Consider the following 22,726-nt stretch of genomic DNA (forward strand, 5'->3'; position numbering starts at 1 on the left):
TTTCGAAACCAAAAACAAGCTAGAACAAAGAATCGGCCCTTCGGCATCTCGTCAATAGGTTAGTTCCGGAAAACGCATAATAATGACATATAATGTGTATAAAACATGTGAGTATCATCATAAAAGTAGCATGGAACATAAGAAATTATAGATACGTTTGAGACGTATCAAGCGGCATAGTGCACTTGCTCGTAACTCAACCGAACATTGGCCCATCCAAAAATTAGTTCATCTTCTTCTTCTTCTTCTTCTTCTTCTTCTTCTTAAGTTTTGTCTCAATAGTAGAATTTGTCAGATTATACAGACTCGGAATGGGATTTTTGGTGGGGTTCGGGATTATCTTTTAGAGGTTGAACACAGACGTAATATCAATTTCGTAGGAACTCAGCATTTCCACATCTTTGCCGATAGCAGCGCCGGCGCGCGCAGAATCTGATGATCTTGTCCTGCAAGAAATCCTTGAGAACTTGTGGCACATCATCAACCCAAAATTTTTGGAAGACCAAATTCTCGGTCACCGCCGAGAGTTGAAGGACGTCGGGGCGCTGATTACCCTCGCGAGGGTTGGTGAACTCGCAGTCCAAACCGACAAACTTGATTGGTGCGACATCGAGAAAACCCCTCTTCACGGCGCGGATCCACTTCTCCACCCTTGATGCACGGAGAGTGGCCGTGATCTTGAAGTGCATCCCTTTGGCCATGAGGTAGTACACCCGAGATCGAGGAGCCGGGACGAGCGCGAGGTGCTCCATTGGGGCCGGAACGTCGACGGGAGAGAGCTTTTTGGGAGAGATGATGGAGATGTGAAGAGGATTGTGGCAAGTGGTGGAGGAGATGTGAAGCATATAAAGGTGAGGGAGGTGAAGATAAACATGCCAGCCACCGGGTGATCAATTCCCGTGGCTAGCCGCCGGCGATCAAAATTCCCGTGGCCGCCCGCGCGTGACTTTCGATTTCCACGCCAGTAATGGCGACGACGATCGGCTTTCGCTCGCGGGAACGAACGGTTTGACTTCAGTCCCGGCTCATGTCACCAGCCGAAACTAAAGGAGGTGCCAGCAGGCGCAGCGGGCCGCATAACCCTTTAGTCCCGGTTTGTATCCCAAACCGGGACAAATGGTCCCTAAGACCCTAACGAATCGGGATCAATGGGTGTCGTACGCTTGGGCGGATTCGGGCGACGTGGCCAGATCTTTAGCCCCATCCGACAATACGGCCGAGACTAAAGGGGCCTGACGAAAGAACTGTTTTCTACTAGTGGGATTATGAGGCCAACCTCTTGTCGCCAGGTTGTCCACCATGAAGCACCGCTTATGAATCACCAACCACATGAAAAATTTGCACTTCATAGATCCCTTAGACTTCCAAAGTGAATAGGCTTTTTAAAAAGATGTCTAATTTGAGAGTAAAATTTCTTCATTTCTCCTTTAAGATTGAGATGGGATGATTTTTTATAAACCCAATGGATGAATAGTGTCATCATAGAAAAAATATTATATTTCAGTAATGTTCCTTAACTTTTACTTCGAACCAAATAAGTATTCACCCTGCTATAAAACTCCTATACCCTTTGTCGTCTTCTTCCCACCCAAATCCAGCGACCAGTAGAGCTCCCCGTCTACCGGCCAGCGGCCACGACAAATCCTATTTGATGTTCGTAGTGCGCTGGCACAACGACGTGTACCTTACCTCCTTCAGCGTGGGCATGTGGGCTGGTACAATTCGGTGGTGGTGGGGAAGGAAGAAGTTGGCAGAGAAAAGAAGACAAAGGAAGGTACGCGCCCAACTCACAGAGACAGGGAAGACGTCGTTGGACACGGCTTCCCGGAGGAGGCGAGGCCAAGACCTCATTGGAGACGTGGACGACGCAGCTGGCCGTGGCATCACCGGCGAAGGTGAGGACGAAAACCTTAGGATTTAGGGTGCGGGTGCAAAGACTTAGGTTTGGTGGTGGTGTGGGACCTCACCGGGGATGGAGAAGAAGGAATATTTAGAGGTGGATGCGGCAGACTGGCATAGGTGGTGGCTCGAGTAGGCCTGGGCGATGAGGAGGCGCGGCAATGTCGTCGGCCGCGCGTGGTGGCAACATGTGGTTCAACGGGAGGCGGAGGAAGTGGACCTAGAGAGGTAGGGAGTGAGGTGGTGTGTATGTGTGTGTGGAATGAAGGAGATTGGAGGCGACCTTGTCAGGAGGAACGTGATGGAGGAAGAAGATGGCACCACTTCCTCCCTGTAGGAGTTGACGCTTTCCCTAAAGCAAAACACGTAAAATAGGGACTCACGGCGGCCACGCACATGCAGGGGCCCGAACGCGCGCTCAATAACGTGTTGGACCATGCCTGAGCCGCCACCTTCGCCGGTCCGTCGCCTCCTGGCCGAGCATCCCTCTAAAGCTCCCCCTTCTCCGACACCGGCAAGATCCCCACCCTCACCCGTAACCCCTAAGTCCGTCCAGCCACCCCAGCCCCGCGCCCTCAACCCTAAGTACAAGAGCTCGGCTGCCGCCTCGCCCCACCCTCGCCATCGTCGTTGCCAGCTCGCCACCCCTAAGCTGTTTGGCCAGATGTAGAGAAGAGAAGGAGGAGACATGTGACGGCGTCAGTTCTGGTGGGCCGGCCCGTCCGCGACAGGAAAAGGGAAAAAGGTACGTGGTGCCAATCCTATACACCGCAGCGGGCGGTGCATAGGATTTGCCACCATCAAGCGACGGGCAAAAACCTACTCCCGTGAGCTAGCAGCGACCGGTTTAGGCCCAACAGGAAGAGGCCCATATTACGTCCAATGCCCCACCGCGCGTCACTCGGCGTCCGTAACGACTAACGACGAATCCTCCGCCCGATTCCTTTCTCCGCCTCTGCGCTCCAAACGTGCTCCCCCCCTCTCCCGTCGGCTGCGAGTTTTAGGGTTTCGCCAGCGCGCCGCGCCCGCCCGCGACGCGCCGCTCCGATCCGGCGCCGACCTCCTGCCTCCGCGCCCCTCATGGTGAGACTCCTGTTCCCTCCTCTCCCACCCTCTCCAGAGCCTCCTCTCAATTTCCCTCCCCACGCCCGCACCCCACGCGAATGCGGCGGCGCGCCGCCAGAGGACGGTTGTCGGCCGGCCCCACGTTCTGCCCACTCGGGAGTGACAAGGTCCCCCCAGTTCTTGGTGCGAATTTGTGTCCTAGCGAATTTGCCAGCTCTGCTCCGTTAGATCTACTGTAGGGTTTACTTCTGCCCCCTTCGCGTTTCTAGTGATTTAGAGCGGTCTGTCACTCTGCTGCACCCCAAAGTTGAAATCTTTGGACTCCGGGTTCCCCAAAGTTCAAATCTTTGGACTTCGGGTTCATGTGTGGTACCTCAGGGAGCTGTTAGATGCTGGGCTAGCTCCTTTTTTTTTTCCTCCCCTTTTTCCTGTAGGCATAATTTAAATTTGTTTCCCATGCCCGCACCCGCAAGAATGTGGCATGGCGGATGACGGTTGGTCGGTCCTAGGTTCTGCCGGCTCGGGAGTGACCGGACACCCTCATCTTGGCGCGAATCTGTGCCTGATTGGTTTCAGTTCTGCACCGTGAGATCTAGTGCAGAGTTTACGTGTTTCAACCTTTGTAGCTGGGTCTCGCAGACGCCAGGACGGTTTTCGGTTTCATGTGTTGTGGTAGCTCAGAGAGCCGTTGGATGGTGGGCCAAGTCCTCTCTTGTTTCTTTGTAGCCATAACTTGAATCACTTTTGATTAATTTAAATTTATTACCCATGCCCGCACCCACAAGAATGTGGCGCGGTGGATGACGGTTGGCTGGGCCTAGGTTCTGCCGGCTCGGGACTGACCGGACACCCTCTTCTCGGCGCGAATAGGTGCCCGATTGGTTTCAGTTCTGCACCGTGAGATCTGGTGCGGAGTTTACGCGTTTCGACCTTTGTAGCTGGGTCTTGCAGTCGGCATGACGGTTTTCGGTTTCATGTGTTGTGGTAGCTCGGAGAGCTGTTAGATGGTGGGCTAAGTCCTCTCTTGTTTCTTTGTAGGCATAACTTGAATCACTTTTGGTTATTTTTGTCAGACTAGGTGTGATAATGCGTGTGGATGTGTATTTCTGAATTTGTTTAGTTTGGGGTGTTGATAACATATTTTGTCTGTCTGTTCTATAGCCTTTTAGGGCTTGTGCCTTTGAATGCATGGATGAGTTAAAAGTTGTTCGTCTGTTGTAACGGATAGCTCGCTGTGTACAAGGGCCTATAAAGGGTGTTCTTTTTACTGTTTACACAATGTTTTCGGTGGAATTGAAGTATAAGTGCCTACATTTTGCCTATGATTAGTTTTGTCTATGCCCCACATCTTCAACTAGTTAGTTTTTCCGTTTTGCTTGTGCTCATGTTGATCAGTTTCTATTTACTCAAGGAGTTGTTTCAGGTTTTAACAAAAAAATCTTTTCTTTGTCAGATGGAAATTAAGTTGAGCACAGTTCCATGGTTTCTGTTTGGACATTAGAAGCTGTGGTGCCATTCTCTGTCATCTCAGGACAACTTTGGAGCACAGTTTCAGGTATGTAAATTAGCGTCATGTACTCACATCTCATTTTACTCTTTCTCAACGAGCACACATGGATCTCTTTTTATTGTTTGTACACCGGCATGATTCTCTGTGGGCCACCATATAAGGAGCTTTGTAGCCCATCCTGAATAATATTGGTTTTCTGGAGACATAAAAATGGCAAACAAATGCAAGCAGCCAACTTATTTTTGTTTGTCTGATATTTCTTTTGGGTCTTTCTTTCTCCTTCCTTTGTGATGATTACTGGGTGTTGGCAGTACATAGCTGCCATGTTTTAGTCATCTGTGGTATGCAAAGACCGCATTCTTATTATTTGTTGTGGATATGCAGTTAATGTTGAAATGTTGTGAAACTGTTAAATCTTGCAACCAAAGGTTTCTTATATGCTTTTGTGTAGATTGTCCCCACTAGGTACGTGTAGACTAGCTATCTTACTGACCAGAAAACCTACTTACTTATTGACTTTTGGAAGAACCAGCGAAGGTGGCCGTTCGGTACTGGGGTTATTTAAAAAACTTAGGCTTATGGTTCTAATATGCCTAGAAATCACTGGAAGAAAATTGCAGTAGGGAAAAACCATAAAGGAATTCATGGGAGCTGATAGTTATCTTTCTCATATGCAGGATTATGTTAACGCAACTTTTGGAGTTTCTGCCCTTTTGGTTTAGTCATCAAGGCCCTAGCTAGCAATTATGTAAAGAAACAAACGAATTGTTAATTGCCACCAAGTTGGCGAAATCACTGGAACGCAGCAATTCAGGGGAGAGTAAAGTCAGTGCCCAAGGTCTCTGCAGCCAGAGACAGTAACAATTAAACCTTAAGTATCCACCAAGTTTGGCAAAGCTGCTGGAACAAAGTAATTGAAAGAGAAACTTCGACACAAGTTGTTGATGCCCAAGATTTCTGCGGTTGCTACGCGAAACATTCTTGATAGGCAGCCCTAAGTTTGTAGATTTAGCTGTCTTGTAAGTGTAGAAATCAAACAGTGCCGAATCCTGTTTACCTGTAAATTCTTGTTGTAATGAGATGATTTTACATGAGGGGGCTGTTTGTCTCTTGGTCTTAATTGCGACTCGTTCAGAGTTATTAAACAATTAAAGATTTCTGCCTCTGTGGGTGTATCCCTGATGTTTATGTCTGTTCATCTGGCTGTTCTTGCCTCAGCAGTTTATGGGTCAATTCGTCTAAAACAAATCATGGATATTCTTGCCTACTTACGTATTTTTGGGGGACACATAGGAAAGGCAAATAGGACCCCCAAAAATGCCACAATCTTCTCTTTCTGTGTCTAATGAATAATGATTTCCTGTATAAAGTGTGAAATTTTGAAGGCGTATGTGACACATGTTCCACGCTCGAGATTGTAGTAAGAAATTCTCAGGACATATCTATATCCTGGCCGAATAATAGGAGCTCGTGCCCCTATGAGCGAAAGTACATGCCCCTCTTGAGCACAATATTTTCCGTGACCTGATTTTTAATCCTACATTGTTATACAACTCTCTGTCAGTCAAGTGCCTTGGCTTTGTCATTTTTTCGTTTGGTCTTATTCTGCACATCAAAAATTTATGCACATATTATGCGTTTATGCTTTATCTACATTTTAATTCAACCTATCTTCATTTCAGTCACTTCTGATACCTCTAGCTGTTTTGAAATTATATTGTCAGAGTGTTTTTTTGGCTGATTATAATTGTATACATATTCTTCAACTATTTCAGAGAAAATCAGAAGAACATTTTTTGTTAAGCTGGAAGGGAGGTTCTTATTTGGATAACATCAGTTATTTCAGAGAAAATCAGAAGACTAATAAACAAAGGTTCAAATGAGTGGTGTTGCTAGGAAAGGGAGGTCCAAGTGGGACACGAAAGAAGTTTCTCGTGATGTTGTTGAGATCAGTGAAGATGATTCTCCTCCTAAGAATACAGATGACCGTCGTAAGGATGGAGGTTTGCACCCTAGTGGTGAATCTTCGAACCTAAAACCTGATGCCTTCATGCAACAAGGCAGTTCAGCACACGAGAAGGAACGCACTGATGGGTTTAATAAAGATATCAAGGAAAGGCAATCTAAAGTGTCATCTGAAAGATGGGAGCCTCCTCGAGTGGCTGACGAGGAGCATAATAATAATGACTGGGGTAAGGTAGCTTTGGAAAAGGCAACTGGTAACCAAGGTATTAGCAAATATGCAGATGACAGAAGACGTGGTGATGCATGGGGCACAGCTGTTGGCCGTGGTTATTCTTCTAGGTTGTCATCCGGTCCAGATGCATGGAGGCAGCGCACTCGCAGTCCATCTCCAAGAGGTGGTTGGAACAGGTCGCGCAGGTATGGTTGAAGAAGTAACTACTTTCTTCTTTGTTTTTTTTGAGGGATACTTTCTTCTTTGTTATGAAGAGTAATTGGCGCATTACTGCACATGTATTGGTACTTTGGTTATGCGTGCCATGTATGTTGCTTGAAAAGAAACTTTTTGAGCTAATCTGCAGTTGAAATTTAGTTATAACTGTGAAGTACCCAAGATAGAATTTATGGTTATGCTGCAAAATAAAACAAGCTAGGGCTTATTTTTCTTAATTATGCTTGCTGGTTGATAATCTCTACTTACACAAACACCATATCTTTGTTGCAGTGCAATCTAGAAGAAAGAACTGCAAGTGTTATTCTTATTTTACCTGCTGAGAACCTCTCTTGTCCATTTTGATTTGGCAGATGATCTGTCGTTTTTAAGAACTCAGAAATTATTAAACTAAAAGATAATAACCTTTTCTCTGCCACATTTGTTTCTTTTAACAGGAACAGAAGTGGCTCCAGAAGCAGGAGCAGAGAGCGAGGTAGAGGCAGAAGCAGAAGTCGAAGTCCTTATTTTGACCGTGGACCTGATTGTAGGGTTGAGAGAGGCAGAATACCTGGAGGGCCTCCTTTGCTCTGCAGAGATTTTACAGCTGGTAGATGCAGAAGAGGCTTGCAATGCAGGTTTCCTCATGAAGATGGCGGGCGCAGGCAGTTCGATGAGCATTATCCTGCAGACTCAAGGGAAAGGTATGGTAATCAGAACAAGGATTTCATGGATCCACGAGAACCAAATGACTTTCCACGGAGCAGGCAACCTCGAGGTCATTATGAGGATGGTACTTGGGAAAGATCTGAACCCCGAAGAGATTACAGGTCTGCTGAGCAATGCCATGAGTTTGTCAAAGGAAGGTGCAGCAGAGGTGCAAGTTGCCGATATGTTCATGATGATTCCACTTCTCATGTTGGATGGAGAGATGAGGCTAGGGAAATTTCTCATGGTAGAGGTGGTCCTGATTCATCCTATGGGAGTAGGACTGAGCACCGTAGAGAAAATAGAAGGCCCTGTAAATTTTTTGCTGAAGGCCGCTGCCGTCGTGGTGAAATTTGTCCATATCTCCATGAGGAAGCTCCCCAGAGTCAAATGGGACCGAGCGCATCTGATGAGCCTCCAAAGTATGGTGATGGGCGTACAACCGAAGGGAATTATTCGAATTGGGGTGAACAGAGTAATGCTGCACATGTAGGCTCTCATATTTTACCCAGAGATGACAGGGAAAACCTTGGTTCTCAGGGTACTAATGTCAGAAGTGATACTGGATATGTGTACAAAAACCGGCAATTGGAAGATGCTGGAAGGAGTCAGTACCAGATTAGTCCGCAGGAGGATTTTGGCCCTCAAGGGCAAAACAAACCTGAAATAGCTGCTTTAAAACGGCCACAGTTTTCAGGTTCTATGCAAGCAAGCGCAGATAGCCTGAACAATGACAAGTTATCTGCCATGGATGGTCAGAGTGCATCTGCCACCACTGGCAATTTGAGTGTGCAAACTGGGATTCATGCTGCTAATCTTTTAGGTGGGCAAAACTTGAGCCAAATAGCACAGAACCAAGATGCAGTTCCTCAAATTGCTGGGGCACCAACTCATCCAGTCAACAGCCAGCAGGATGCTGCATCCATATTGCCTTTTAATAACCAACTTCATGAAAGCAACTTTTCGTTACATCCAAACAGGCAAGATCAGTTTGTAGCTTCTCAGGCAACTGCTAATAACTCAGGTCCTGGCATGCATAATCAGCCAGTACCTCCTTATATGGGACAGAACCTACACGGCTACTCTCAAACTTCACAGGCATTGCCAGATCTCTCTATGTTTAATGGACATAATTTCAGTGCCTCTGGTCAAGTTTCACAAAATAGTCTAATGCCTTTGCATGCTGGGCAGAGCCAGGCAAACATTGACATGTCCAATCCTAGCCAAGACAGTGGTACTCAAATTCTGCAAAGCACACATAATTTTCGTCCTGGTGCTCCAAATATGCAGATTCAGAATCAAACCTTGCAGGGGTTATCTGGAGTGCCTAGTCATGATAATGGTACTCAAAGCATGCAGAAGACACATAATTTCCAGCCTGTTGCTCCCTATATGCAAAGTCAGAGTCACACCTTGCAAGGGTTATCAGTATTGCCAAGCTCCAGCTCAGCTGATATGCCTGGAGCTCCCCTTCCTCGTAATGCGGCAACAAGTGAGGAAGACTTACGTCGTGCAGTAATAACATCTTTGGCACAATCCCTCATAATGCAGCCTGGTACCAATGGACTACAACTACCCCAGCCTAATCTGAATCCGAACTTGATGATTGGTTCGTCTGGTGCAGCCGTGGATGCTCAACCCAATCCGTGGCCTTGGGCGCAGCAACAGGCAGGAATGGTCCAGCTCACACACTCTATTCCATCTGAACAGCAAGTTCCCCAAACACTTCAGGCACCAATGGCAGCTGGTATTAGCAATGGCAATCCAGTGCTCTTACCCCAAGCGGTTGTACCGACTAGTCATGCTGCTACGACAGTAGCTAATGAAACCACCGTGCCTTCAGAAAATAAGAAAGGAGAGCCCAAAGATACTGATGGTGAGGCTCCTGAAGACGGTGACAGTAAGAAGAACAAGGAGTCCAAGGCACTGAAGATGTTTAAACTTGCACTTGCAGACTTTGTCAAGGAAGCACTTAAACCTACATGGAAAGAGGGCAATTTAACCAGAGAGGTTCACAAAACTATTGTGAAAAAGGTTGTGGACAAAGTTACAAGCACGGTTGAAAACACCCCTCAAAGTAAAGAGAAGATTGACGTCTACATGTCCTACTCGAAAGAAAAATTAAGCAAACTTGTACAGGTCACCTCAGCTTCCTCATCCCCGCTGAACAACTACACTTTTACCTCACTTATGTTCCCTAACCTGTTTGTCTCTCATGCAGGCGTATGTTGGCAAGTATGTCAAGACGTCATAAGCGTTTTCGCAAGATGGCGTCACAGACATCTGTACCGCGTCTTGTGTCAGAGATTGGAGGCACCACATATACTCCCCACAGTTTAGAATCCTGTAATTTAGGTCCTGCCTTGGTTAGATTAAGAACAGGGTTCTTTTTTGTTCGGCTTCAGGTGCTTTGGCAACGGCACCAAATGTTGCTAGTGTATCTTTTGTAGAAATGCTCATCTGAAACATGAGCTTTCTGTAGCAGTAGACACTGTGCAAGCTGTGGGGGCATCTCTGAACAGAAGCCGCCTTGCATTCATGTAAAACTTGACATAGCATACTGCAGCCATGTAATAGACTCCTGCAAACATGTAGAACTTGACTTAGCATAACTGTCAATTCGATCTACTTGCCCTCGGATTGTTTCTTTTAACGTTTTGTTCGCGTGGAGTTGACATGTTTCTTCTGGCTGCTCATGTGCCTGGCATGTTGAGAAAGTAATACCGATGGTTGTCTGGTGATTGTAATGTTGAAATTACAGGGGTTTTATTAACGAGCCGTTCTTATTCTGAAAGAGCGAAATGCATCCATGTGGTAAGTGTAATAATATTTTAACTTTTGGTGTTGGATGGAAATCAAGCTAAACAAAATGCGTTAACTCAGCTAATACTACTCTAGAAGTAATGTGCATTCGTAACTTTGCTTGCAAATAGCGATGGCCGCCAACGCAGAAACATCAGGTTTAAACCAAATTGCGGGCCTATACCTCTTTCCAAACAAACTCAAGAAATGATGGCACATCTTTTCTCCCATCATCGCCTACACCAAGAGGCTTTGGGTATGATCAAGGTGGCTTGGCATCGAGTCAGTTGACACCGCCAAATTGATCGATGGACCTTTCCATTGATACTTGGTGATAAACATGTTGAGCAAAAATACGACCAATGGCAAGACCACGGCAACCTTCACTATTCTCATTCTTTGACTATTTGGAACGAAGAGAAATGCATGGGTCTTCGGCACCAACAAGAATCCTTCTAAAGTTGATCAAGGATGAGGCAAAGCATTGGGTCGCCGCTGGGTAGAGTAATCCTTTTTGCGAACTTTTTTACTTTGTACCTTTTCTTATCAAGACATCTTCCACAACAAATGCGCACCAACAATAATCTTTTACCTCCACTTTCATTTTTGCCCCGTTTTGACTCGGCTACAAGGCGATAGATAGCACAGACAGATAATGCCTGGAAGATTTGGTACAACCAGCTGCCTGGAAGATTGTGTCTGGTAGTTTCACGGTCTGCACACATGTGGTTGAAAAGTTGAGAGAGCAGCATGGTTTCAAACGACACAAGATTTTTCCTGGTGCCCTCCGGCGGTGCTGCAACTTCGACTCGTATGCTTAAACCTAAAGTAGCAGTAGCGTAGAAATGTACATATATCTGCCATTCCTCGTCCTTTTTTTTTCCACTCTCTAATATCAGGATCTTGGTTGTGGGCGGTCAAATCTCGCACTCTTCTTGAGCCAGTGATTCTTTTAACAAGCATATCTGGTTTGGAGGCTATACTGAAAGTGTATAGTTGGTTTTCATCAAAAAAGAAAGTGAATGGTTGGTTTGCGATGCCAAGACATTTTTTTTTTTTTTTGAGAAACACAGTACAAACGCAGACGCTCACATATACGCGCATACACTCACCCCTATGAACGCACACACGCACACCCTACCCCTATGAGCACCTCCAGAAGACTGAGCCGGCGGATTGGATCTTGAAATTGACGAAGTCACCATAGGCGCCTCGCTATCGACGGGAACGTCGCCTCCCACTGAATGAATATTCCGCCTTTTATGAGACACACAGATGTCAAACCTGGGGTTTGAACTCTGGTGGGCTGGGGATACAACCATCCTCCTAACCACCCAACCTCAGGTTGGTTCTCCGCGATGCCAAGACATTTTAAGATCATATTTAACGAATTATTAACCACCAGAAAACCTTTGCTCCAAAAAGCATGTTCAAGCTTAGAGACAGCATTCCTCTTTTGCATGCAAATTTTTCCAATCGAGTTCGAATTGAGCTCTTTAGAGAAAAGTGGAGAAAATACACCGGAAACCCCAAACGGCCGAGACGCAGGGGGCTCCTTATTTCCGAGAATTCGAAAAATCATATTTAAAAGTTTCAGAATTCCAAAAGGAAACGTTGTATGTAGCACTTCATGTGTACTAGTAATACAAGCGCGCAGAGACTCCATGTGAAATATATACGAAGTAGTTGGTGTTCTAGGTTTATAGCAAGATGACAAAGACATGTGAAGTTTTGTTACCGAGGTGCAAATTGGATACTACTACAGAATGTCTGAAACCTACCCACTACCACTAGCAGCAGAATTTTAGTTGGAGCAGTGCAGCGCAAGCTTCCATCGGTTGGTAGATTTAAAGATTCGGTAAAACATGAAGAGGCCAGCAGGAGCCTTAATTAGACACGGGGGAATTTAGTTTAGTCTCTAATGAATCAGCAAAACCAGTTACTAGGAAGGAAGCATAGATGGAATTGGCCAGGGACACCCGTATCTCATCCCATGTCGTGTGACTCCTGAGATGAGGGACGACACCCGTCCAGGGCGTCCATCCAAGAGCAGGTCTCTTTTCGTTTTTATTATGCAGAGAGGGTAGTGTCGCAATCGGAGAGATACACCACTCCTTGGAGATGGGCAGATGGCGACATGGGCGGTCGGTGGGGCTGCGGCAGCACCGTGCTGCATCGTCCACCACTCCACCTGCAGGTTCGCGGAGACCAGCTTGTAGCTGCTGATCCTTGACCAGGGACTGAGGTACTGTACGTTTGCAGCAGTAGCACGGCGTCGTTCCGTTCTGTTTCCGTCTCGTCGCGTGGCGAGGGGTTGGTGAAAAGACGACGACGACGTAACTTGCTGGCGGCGGGATCGGCAAGGCGTCGACGTATCCGTGCGACGTGACGCCGGCGTGCGCCCGGACCCCGGAGCGCAAGAAGAAACGAGGACGACCGGACGACTTGTGTGGTTGACAGGTTGCGAGTTCGCCACTAGCTGCTGGAGGTGCCGGGAAATTGATCGTCAGCCCGTGTTTGGCGGCTCGCATCTCCTTCAATCAGGGCATCTCTAACGGCTCGACCGCGCAGTTGAAAAATACGCCTGCACCTAGAATTAACGACCTGATGCACACTATTTGGATTGTCCGCCGAGACGCAATCCTAGGCTAAATATGCGCCTTGGATGAGCGGACCATGTGCGGTCGCGCCGTGTGATCGCTCGTTCCTCCAACGCGTCCGCCTGAAAGTGATCTAGCTTTATGCAGCTTTTCAGGGGCGCGTTAGTTCTAGCGAGGAGACATCGTTTCGGCAGTGTGTGCCACGTTAATGGTAATGCCTAGCCTGCCGAACGGCCGCCGTCCATTTTCGCCAATAAAATAAATGATGTTGCCAAGCGTGCCGCGCTGCTCGGCTGCCTACGACGTATATAAAGAGGGGCGCACGCTAGGCTGACTCATCTCCTCCACACAAACCTTAGCCGCCGCACAACCTCCACCGTAGCGCCGCGCCCACCTTCTCGCTCTCACAACCCCGCGCGAGGGAATCCATGGTGGGTCCAGGTGGCTGGCGAGGTGGTTGAGGCCGCAGGCGCGGTCATCGTGGCCAGGACCGCCATGCTGGAGCAACATCACCCCCACGCTCGACGTCGCCTACCGCGCCGTCGTCTTCGCAGGAGGTGAGTTGCTTCAAGTTCACCTTCCGCATCGATGAGGACCCCCTCGGTATCAAGCGTCTCCCGGACAAGTTCGTCGAGTCCATGGACGACGCCGAGCCGGCCGAGTTGCATCTGCGGGAGGCTAGATGCGGCTTTTGCCGGTGGCCTGTCGAGGTCTTGTTCGACGGGTAGGTTAAGATGTACATGCACACCGGGTGGGACAAGTTTGCCCGCGCCCACAACCTCGAGGCCGGCTGCCTGCTCACCTTCTTCTACGAAGGAGATGACGAAATGATCGTTAAAGTGTTCGACAAGACATCCTGCTGCATGCACTACCACACCGACGAGTCCGGTGAAGACATCGACAACTAGTGTTGTCAGAGTGTTCTTTCTTTGCAGGGAAGATGGACACCGTCCAATTGAATCCACTATTGTAGGTTTCTGGATGTTCTTCGGCAGATACGGAGAAGACCGGGCACATCAGCCATCACCTAGATTTTCTAGTTTCAGTGATTGGGTGTCTGTGAGTGTTCTTTATTCATAACGAAAAAGACAAGGGCCACGAAACAAAGCTAATTAGGTTTCCTCATTTTGCAATGTTTGAACTTTGAACCATGTTTCAAACTATGTAGTAGTTTGTGTAATATTTCTATCTATGTTTAAATGAAAAAGGGGAAAATTAGGTAATAAAAAATTATGTGTCGGACCGCTGGGGCACCTGTAGACGCAAATAGACGCACGGTAAAAAATAAGCATTTTCGTATTCACCGGCCGATGCAAACGGACACAGTTTCGGCATCCGATTTGTATCGGCTCGTTGGAGATGCCCTTAGACTCGCCAGAAGCGAAAACCGCGTGATTGGAAGGCTGTATGCGTCTATGTTAGTCCATGCTCACCTTCTTTGTGGAGTCCCCTTAAGATATAAAATGAGAATCTGGTGAATTATAGAAGGATATGCTTGGGAGAAGGAGGAGGAAAAAACTGTATCAGAGATGAAGGAAGGGGAGTCTCAGCTACCTCGTATACGTTATGCGAGGAAAAAACGATCAAACATGCAGAATGTAAGGTTTAGCATCTTTCGTCCTGAATCTGAATAAAAACTGCGCGTCTTTGTGTTGTGCTTGATATAGGTCCATGCACCGAAAAAAATGATCTGCAGTCCTCCGGTATCCTTCGAGCCGAAGATGCGACATCATACATCACACCTTATCTTACATCACACCTTATCTTAATCGACAGAGTTTGGTGCCACCACGTATGAGCAAGCAATGCAGTACGTGTCGGCCTTGGTCGGTGTATTCTCGCTCCCAGGGTAACTTAACCATGCCAACAGTTGCAGTTTTCTCTCGGTTGCTGCAGAGAACCAAAACGAGCGCACCATCACACGCGCCGACACGCATGTGCACATACAGATGCGACGGCCACGTCTACATCGAGGAAGACTCCCGAGTCCCGATTAAGCTCTGCAATCGTACAATGTTTCATTACTGTCACACAAGTAGAATTTGAGTTCGACCGGTGCAGCACCAACTCCATCAGTTCATAGACATGTGGATTGCCATTCGATTAAAACACGGAGAGGCCAGGAACCTTAGGCGTGGGGATTTAATTTGGGGTTTATCTGGTATATATATATCGGCTACAAGTTAAGTGTGCGAAGACGATGCAATATTCATGATTCGAGTCTCTGAAAACGATACTGACACTGTTTCTTCTTAGACAACAATGTTAGCTGTAACTGTTGAACCTAACAAAAATTATTGGCCTCTTCAAACTTTCACCTTTTTTTTCGATAAAGAGAGTATATTAATATTATAAGATACAAATTACACTCAGCCTCTGCAACAACGCAACACCCTAATGGCATTACGGATGCACACGGCCAAAAAAAGAAAAAGAAAACTAAGAAACAAAAGTCCCGCTACAACATTCTAGGCCTAGCAACATCAATACATCCACCACCAAGACAACACCTAAAATACAGACTCTCCAAAAGCGACGTCTCCAAGAAGGAAGCAGTGCACCAGCGCCGTCGTCGTCCGATCAAAGATCTTAGATTTTCACCCTGAAGATAGTCCCCGCTCTCAAAACAATGCCTCCAACAAGGTCATTGCCAGACACAACCAATTAAGACTAGACCTTGGATTTTTCACCCTGAAAGGTACGACTCTGAACTTCACCTGTGTTGTCGCCCCCACTTTCATACCACTGTTGCGAAACCCGGAACACCAAGCAAGTCCCTCAACAGCGCGGAGACTTAAATCTCCATTAGCTAGACCTCCGATTCGGCCTTAATGATATTCTCTTCTTCTGACTTCACCATGGACCAAAATGGCACTTGATGTCAACACAGAACAGAGCTTCGCGCCGCTCCCTCCAGAACCAAACGGCTGGAATAAAAACATGGGTGCGCATGACCGAATACCACCCGATCCAGCAAACTCCAGGCAAAAGAAGCACTGTTACATTCGCCGGCGGCGCCTTCCGAAACTCAACAATCCGGCTAGATCAAGAAGGGCAGATCTCAGGAAGGTCTCCATCTTCGCGAAAGAGAAACCCTAGGACCACCACCTTCAAACTGCGAAACAAACGAACATGCCCCATCGCCGCCATCTGCTAGCCAGCGAAAACGAAGGAGGAATCGGTGAACGCACCATCCGAGACCCACGCAACCCAGATCGAAGATCGGGCCTGCCACGCCACGCGGTCTTGGACGCCGGTACCACACCATCCACACCTCGCAAAGTCGCTGCCCCCTCCTCGCGCCGTCAGGAGAACCGACGACGGTTCTGTGTGGGAACCAGACCCGCAACCACCACCACCACCCATCGCCGGAAGGCCATGGAAGGAGCAGCTGCCGCCGCACATCAGGGGATCTCGGTCCCGGACGCCGTGCTCGCCTCCCCGCAGCAGCCACCCCAACCGCCACATCAGGTCGTCGCCACGACCACACCCGACCCCTTTTGGCGCCGGGGCCCGCCGCCACCGTGGCCGGCGCCGACGGCAGCGGCAGAGGGAGGGATACAGAGGGGAGACGGCGGCTGGTGGCGCTAGGGTTCGCTCTGGCGTCGCCCCGGGGACGACGCGCGGGCAAGATCTCTACTGGTGTCTGCTTTACTTGTCCAAAAAAATTTATATACGTACAACTCGGGTCTGCTACCGGATACTTCTCCATCCATAAACAACTTAGGCGGCTTAATGAGGCAGACGAATAATACTACCTCTCTATATAAAAATATGTCGAAAGTTTGTTTAATTTTTTATGCATCTAGACACAATTAAGTGTATGACACATCCCATGATATTTTTGGGAAACGAGAAAAAAAACCCTTGCTCCCACACATCATGTGTGATCTTTTTTAGGTCCTTTCGACGTGTCGCGTTTCAAAACCGCACATAAGTTCTCAATTATTTGTCACTTTTTTCAAACTCGCCAAATTTTCCTTTTGGTAACATACATACTCCAAACTTTATATTAGTCCTATACTTCTATCCTATGCATAGTTCGAGCCAGGCGATTCAAGCATCCCTCCAGCCTGGTTGGTTATCCAGGCTTATTGTCCGTACAATGTCTTACGTACGTAATGTTTAATTACTTTCTCTGTTTCATGAAGCTTATCTAAGATTTATCTAAATTTAAATTTATCTAGATACTAAATAGTATGTAGATACATTTGAGTTTTAGCAAAGTATGTTTGATGAGACGGAAGAAGTACTACAGTTTTCGGAAATTCAATTCGGCTCTCGGGTGCGTATGCACCCTCTACCAAAAAATCATATTTCGAAATGTCGAAAAATTTTAACAAAATTTTTTACATGTACATCTTCATAATATATGTTCGTTCATCAAGTTTCACGAAAAACCAATTTTTTTTGTGGTCTATATAAAAAAGAGAAAACTTATCTTGTGAAAAGCATTATTTTTAGCACTGAGTTTTGTCTTTTTTACACACGTCACATGATAAGTTGATTTTTTATGAAACAACTTTGTAAGCGTGTAGCACGAGAAGATTTACATGCGAATTTTTGGTTTCAATTTTTTTGAAATTCAAAATATGTTTAAGATGCATTTTAAAATAAAGGGAGCATATGCTCCCATGTTCCAAAACACCACTCCCGTCAACAAAACAAGGACATCTAGTTACGCTTTGTTAGGCTTTGGAAATTTCTTAGACCCGCACGACATTGGCAACGGAAGAGCAGCCAAGTACACCTTCCCCATGTTTTACGTGATCTCAGTTCTTATTAGGGGTATAAATGGATCTGATCGAATTTTGCGTGATATCATATCTTTTACCATATATTTTTCTCAAATTCAGATTCAGATCGGAGCATATATTGATCTGTTTCTGATTCGAATGCAGATATACCGGATATCGGATTCAAATCGGAAATGGGACGAATTCGGACCGGAAACAAAAATAGTCAGATATATGTTCTTATTGGTAGATAATTATAGTTTTTACAAATCTTGAAAGAGATTTAAACTTTCAATCTTGTGTAGTTAAGAAAAAAAAATACACAATGCACGAAAACTCAAGCATTGTTAGAGCTAGACATGCTCGCCAAATGAATTTGATAACTCAATAACTACTAACCTCACAAGATTGGCCTTGGCTTTTGACTAAAAAAATCGGAATATTGGGTTTAGTGGTAGGTACATCCATTTTACTAGTATGGATCGGAGGGAGTAATTAAATTTTGGATAATCGTTATCTGCATGCTATTTGCTAGTATATTATATTTCGGAAGTACCACTTCAGAATCGGATATCCTTATCCACGGATTCATTAAAACCGGATATGGAAATATTAAAATGCATTCGGTGCCGTTTTAAGTGCTAAAATTATCCTTTTTCTCATGCATTGCAGGCTTGCAGCACGTGATTCGAACACCAAGTCGAAAAAAACCAACCACGATCAGTCAGCGGTTTAACACACCGGTCGGCGGAGAACGGCCCACGTAGGGCCGTCGACGTGGATCCTCAGAACTGGTAAGAGTCAGACCAGCGAGACGAGAGGACGCCGTACCGAGCCGGCTGCCCGATCCGGCGGGCCCCGTACCCACTCTCTCCCTGCACGCAGTCCACCAACACCATCACAACCCCTCACATAGTCCACACACCTCCATCCCCGTACACCGAGCCCACGTTCCCAGCCACGCACCACGTGGAACCACCAACCGCGCGCGTGGGCGACCGGATTATATACCCGCCCGGGGCACCCTCGTGTTCCACAACCCACTCACCCTTGTTTAATCCGATCCTCTTAATCCTTAACCTCGCCGCACCCAAATGGCCACCTCGGCTATCAGGAACCCTAGCCCCGCCGCCGCCGCCGCCGTGCGCGCGCCGCTGCCCTCCCGCGCCGTCCTGCGGATGGCCTCGCCCTCGGCGCCGGCCCGGAGGGCCGTCGTGGCGGCCGCGGCAATGCGGCCGGCCAAGGCCGTCGCGGCGGAGGCGCCCTCCCCCGTGGCGGAGCGGGTGAACGGGGCCGAGGTCGCGGGGGCCGGCGTCGCCAGGCCCGACGCGCTCGGCAGGTTCGGCAAGTTCGGGGGCAAGTACGTGCCCGAGACGCTCATGCACGCGCTCACCGAGCTCGAGGCCGCCTTCCACGCACTCGCCGACGACAAGGACTTCCAGGTAATCGCGGGGGCCTCCCGGCTATCCAGGATCTGGCGGGCTTAATTTCTGCGCGGTTCCACCGTTTAGGCGCCCATTTCGTAGGAGGTGATACGGGAGAGGAGACGTTGATGGCTGATTTGTGGGGTGATCTTAATTCTTATCCTCTGCCTGCAGAACTTGAGGCTTTGCGGGTAGTACGGTTTGATTTTGACTACCTGTTGGGGTTCCTGCCATGTCTCGTTTTGTGGTACTAGTGGGGAGCGGTCACATCTATTTTCGTAGTATTCTCCTCTGAACCCGTTGTTTTTTCTGTAAGTATCTATTTTATCTGCCAGCAGGTTCGGCTATTGGTTAAATCCCTTTTCAAGAGCCAGTCTCAACATACTACTAAGGAATTGAGTTTCTCCATACTGTTTTTGATTCATAGTTGTCACCAATTGTGCTCATGAGGTGCTAGAGTTTACTTTCTTTTGGTATGGTGTCAAAGTCAGAGCATGGAGAATTTCACTGTAATTTGGGTAGCCATTACTATTGTCCCAAAATCATGCAAAATTAAATTAATCGGAAGACATGTTGGTTAGGAAAAAAATATTGGACATAAATGCAGTTATCTTGACACGGCATTGCTGCTATTTGCAGGAAGAACTCGACGGCATCCTCAAGGATTACGTGGGCCGCGAGAGCCCGCTGTACTTCGCGGAGCGCCTGACGGAGCACTACAAGCGCGCCGATGGCACCGGCCCGCTCATTTACCTCAAGAGGGAGGACCTGAACCACACCGGTGCCCACAAGATCAACAATGCCGTGGCGCAGGCTCTGCTGGCCAAGCGGCTCGGCAAGAAGCGTATTATTGCCGAGACTGGCGCTGGCCAGCATGGAGTTGCCACTGCCACAGTGTGCGCGCGGTTTGGGCTGGAGTGCATCATCTACATGGGTGCGCAGGATATGGAGAGGCAGGCGCTTAATGTTTTCAGGATGAAGCTTCTTGGAGCAGAGGTATGGGCAGAACTTCTATCTTGCACTTTCAGTTATCGGTGAGGCCATTACATGTCTTGCAACTCATGCGCTGTGAGATGCAGAGTGCTTTGTTCATATTGTTCTTTGGAACAATCTTGTTGGTTTTCTCATCATGTGTCTGCTGCCTTTTACTCACACAGGTAAGGGCAGTACATGCTGGGACTGCAACGCTGAAGGATGCCACGTCGGAGGCCATCCGTGATTGGGTCACTAACGTAGAGACTACACACTACATTTTGGGCTCAGTTGCTGGGCCACACCCATACCCAATGATGGTGAGGGAGTTCCATAAGGTGATTGGCCAGGAGACCCGTAGACAGGCCATGGACAAGTGGGGTGGCAAGCCTGATGTGTTGGTTGCTTGCGTTGGGGGTGGATCAAATGCCATGGGCCTCTTCCATGAATTTGTTGATGATCAAGATGTTAGACTGATTGGAGTGGAGGCTGCTGGTCACGGTGTTGACACTGACAAACACGCTGCAACATTGACAAAGGGGGAAGTCGGAGTTCTCCACGGTTCTCTGAGTTATGTATTGCAGGATGCCGATGGCCAAGTTATTGAACCCCACTCCATCAGTGCTGGGTAAATATTCTGATGTTTACATTGCAAGATTTATTTTCTTACAGCAAGTGGACTAACTATCCATTGTTTCAAATGATAGGTTGGATTACCCTGGTGTTGGACCTGAGCACAGTTTCTTGAGGGATATTGGACGTGCTGAATATGGTAGTGTGACAGATCAGGAAGCATTGGACGGTATGTTTCTCTACTATTTCTGTTTCTTGTCATACATCACTTGCCTGAATACTGGCTGTAGTTGCTTTTCATCTACTAAATGCTGATAGTGCCAGGCTTATAGTTCTAAATAATGTTGCGAATATTTTGAATTTTCTCTATGTGAGTGGAACAAAATTGTGCTTTAGTCTCACTATAGCTGTTGTAGATTACATGTGAATTTGAATGGTCTGTTTTGCCATTGCTGAAGGTGTAAAATCTTCAGAGTAGCAAGGCATCCAAAAGAGACTGTATTACACAAAAATATCAAGTTGTGTGATAAAATGTTCTGAATTGGTAGCATGTAAACCTTCATCGACTCGGGTAATCATGTATAGTCAATGTTGCAATCTTGGATATCGCATCAACAACATACAACAACAACAAAACCTTTTTCCCAGTCATTTTGGGGTAGGCTAATCTTGGATATTGCATCACATAAAAATGTTGCAATATTATAACGAATGTAACCCCAAGGTATCCACAGGTGACTGAGTTACATATAAATAACTTGTGGTATGTTTTGTTCAGCATGCTTTATCAATAGCTTGTAATCCTTGACTAACTCAAGTTGCACAGATGGTTGATGTTGCAATCTTGAATACTGCAATGCCCAAGCAATAATACAAAGGCATTTGCCACCGACTGAATTATAGGAAAGTAGCACGTGGTGTCCTTTTAACATACTGATCCCGTAGCTTATAAACCTTCAGTAACTCATGTTAAACACATGCTTGATGTTGCAGTCTTGGATATTGGCTGCATGTGACTGAATTTTAGAAAATATAAGATGGACAAATCTTTAAACAATGATAGCTTTCAGTCCTCACTGGCACAATGTTTAGTGATATTCTTGAATTTTACAGAGCATAATGATGTTATACTGATATTCTTTTAAGTAAGCCAATTAGCGTGTTGCTTTTCAGGTGGGCAACAATAACTTGCCTTAAGCCTGTTGGTTTGATTTTTGTTGAAAACTGGTTCATTAGCCTAAACAGCTCCTTTCGTGTCTGCTATCTTCGGCAACTAACTCCTTCCCCTGCTGATCTCCACATGCAGCTTTCAAGCGCACCTCTCGGTTGGAGGGCATCATCCCTGCCCTGGAGACGTCCCACGCGCTTGCCTACCTTGAGAAGCTCTGCCCGACACTGCCAGATGGTGTTAGGGTGGTGCTGAACTGCAGTGGAAGAGGAGACAAGGATGTTCACACAGCCAGCAAGTACCTTGATGTGTAGAACTTCAGAGAGGCTAAAAAATTGTGGCTTTCCCATGAGCATTTTTGAAAGCGAAAAAAGAAAAAAATTGCTTAGTGATGTTGTTCTTTGAGGTATATGAGCTACAAATAATCCCGGAAGCCAGTCGGTTACTATAGCTAATTAGCTTGTTTGTTGTCTTATATCTAAATAAAAACATGTTATATGTTGAAGTTGATAAATAAAAAGGCTCGTTGTGTGCTGTGCATTGATCTGTATCTGAGGTGTTATGTTCTCTTTGATAGTTTTTTTATAGAGAATGTTGCACTTTATGAGCAGAGTAGTAAATCACAGGAGAGACAGCAAACTCACACGACCTAGCTGTATGTATGCAGCAACATTCAAAGAACGCCTGATATGGTGAAAAGAAACTGAAGAATGCAGCAACATTCAAAGAACGCCTGACATGATGAAAAGAAACTGAAGAAAAGCTAGCCGCGAACATCTTGATATCAGACACACACCCCCCACACTTCAGACCTGTCATTGATTGATGAATTGATTCACTGAACCAGTGAGAGACGATCTGAAGCGAACACCAGGAA

General features: G+C 46.8%; 2 protein-coding genes across 3 annotated transcripts; both read left to right on the forward strand.

Moving 5' to 3' along the window:
- Positions 1-4,417: 4,417 nt before the first annotated feature.
- Positions 4,418-10,249, forward strand: LOC124689988 (zinc finger CCCH domain-containing protein 55-like). Of its 2 annotated transcripts, XM_047223444.1 has the most exons (5): positions 4,418-4,519; positions 6,250-6,834; positions 7,325-7,827; positions 7,863-9,713; positions 9,796-10,249. In XM_047223444.1, exons 2-5 carry the CDS (start codon positions 6,354-6,356, stop codon positions 9,826-9,828), a joined length of 2,868 nt encoding a protein of 955 aa, XP_047079400.1. In that variant the 5' UTR covers positions 4,418-4,519; positions 6,250-6,353; the 3' UTR covers positions 9,829-10,249. The 2 variants fall into 2 exon arrangements, with proteins under 2 accessions (XP_047079400.1, XP_047079396.1); XM_047223440.1 differs by having other exon boundaries at positions 6,250-6,856; positions 7,325-9,713.
- Positions 10,250-18,767: 8,518 nt separating this feature from the next.
- LOC124690004 (tryptophan synthase beta chain 1) lies at positions 18,768-22,389 on the forward strand. Its single transcript, XM_047223454.1, has 5 exons — positions 18,768-19,154; positions 19,776-20,132; positions 20,294-20,736; positions 20,816-20,910; positions 21,988-22,389. Exons 1-5 carry the CDS (start codon positions 18,807-18,809, stop codon positions 22,161-22,163), a joined length of 1,419 nt encoding a protein of 472 aa, XP_047079410.1. The 5' UTR covers positions 18,768-18,806; the 3' UTR covers positions 22,164-22,389.
- Positions 22,390-22,726: the final 337 nt, after the last annotated feature.

Source organism: Lolium rigidum, chromosome 1 (genome assembly GCF_022539505.1).
Source record: "Lolium rigidum isolate FL_2022 chromosome 1, APGP_CSIRO_Lrig_0.1, whole genome shotgun sequence".
In the NCBI taxonomy this organism is placed as follows: Eukaryota; Viridiplantae; Streptophyta; class Magnoliopsida; order Poales; family Poaceae; genus Lolium; species Lolium rigidum.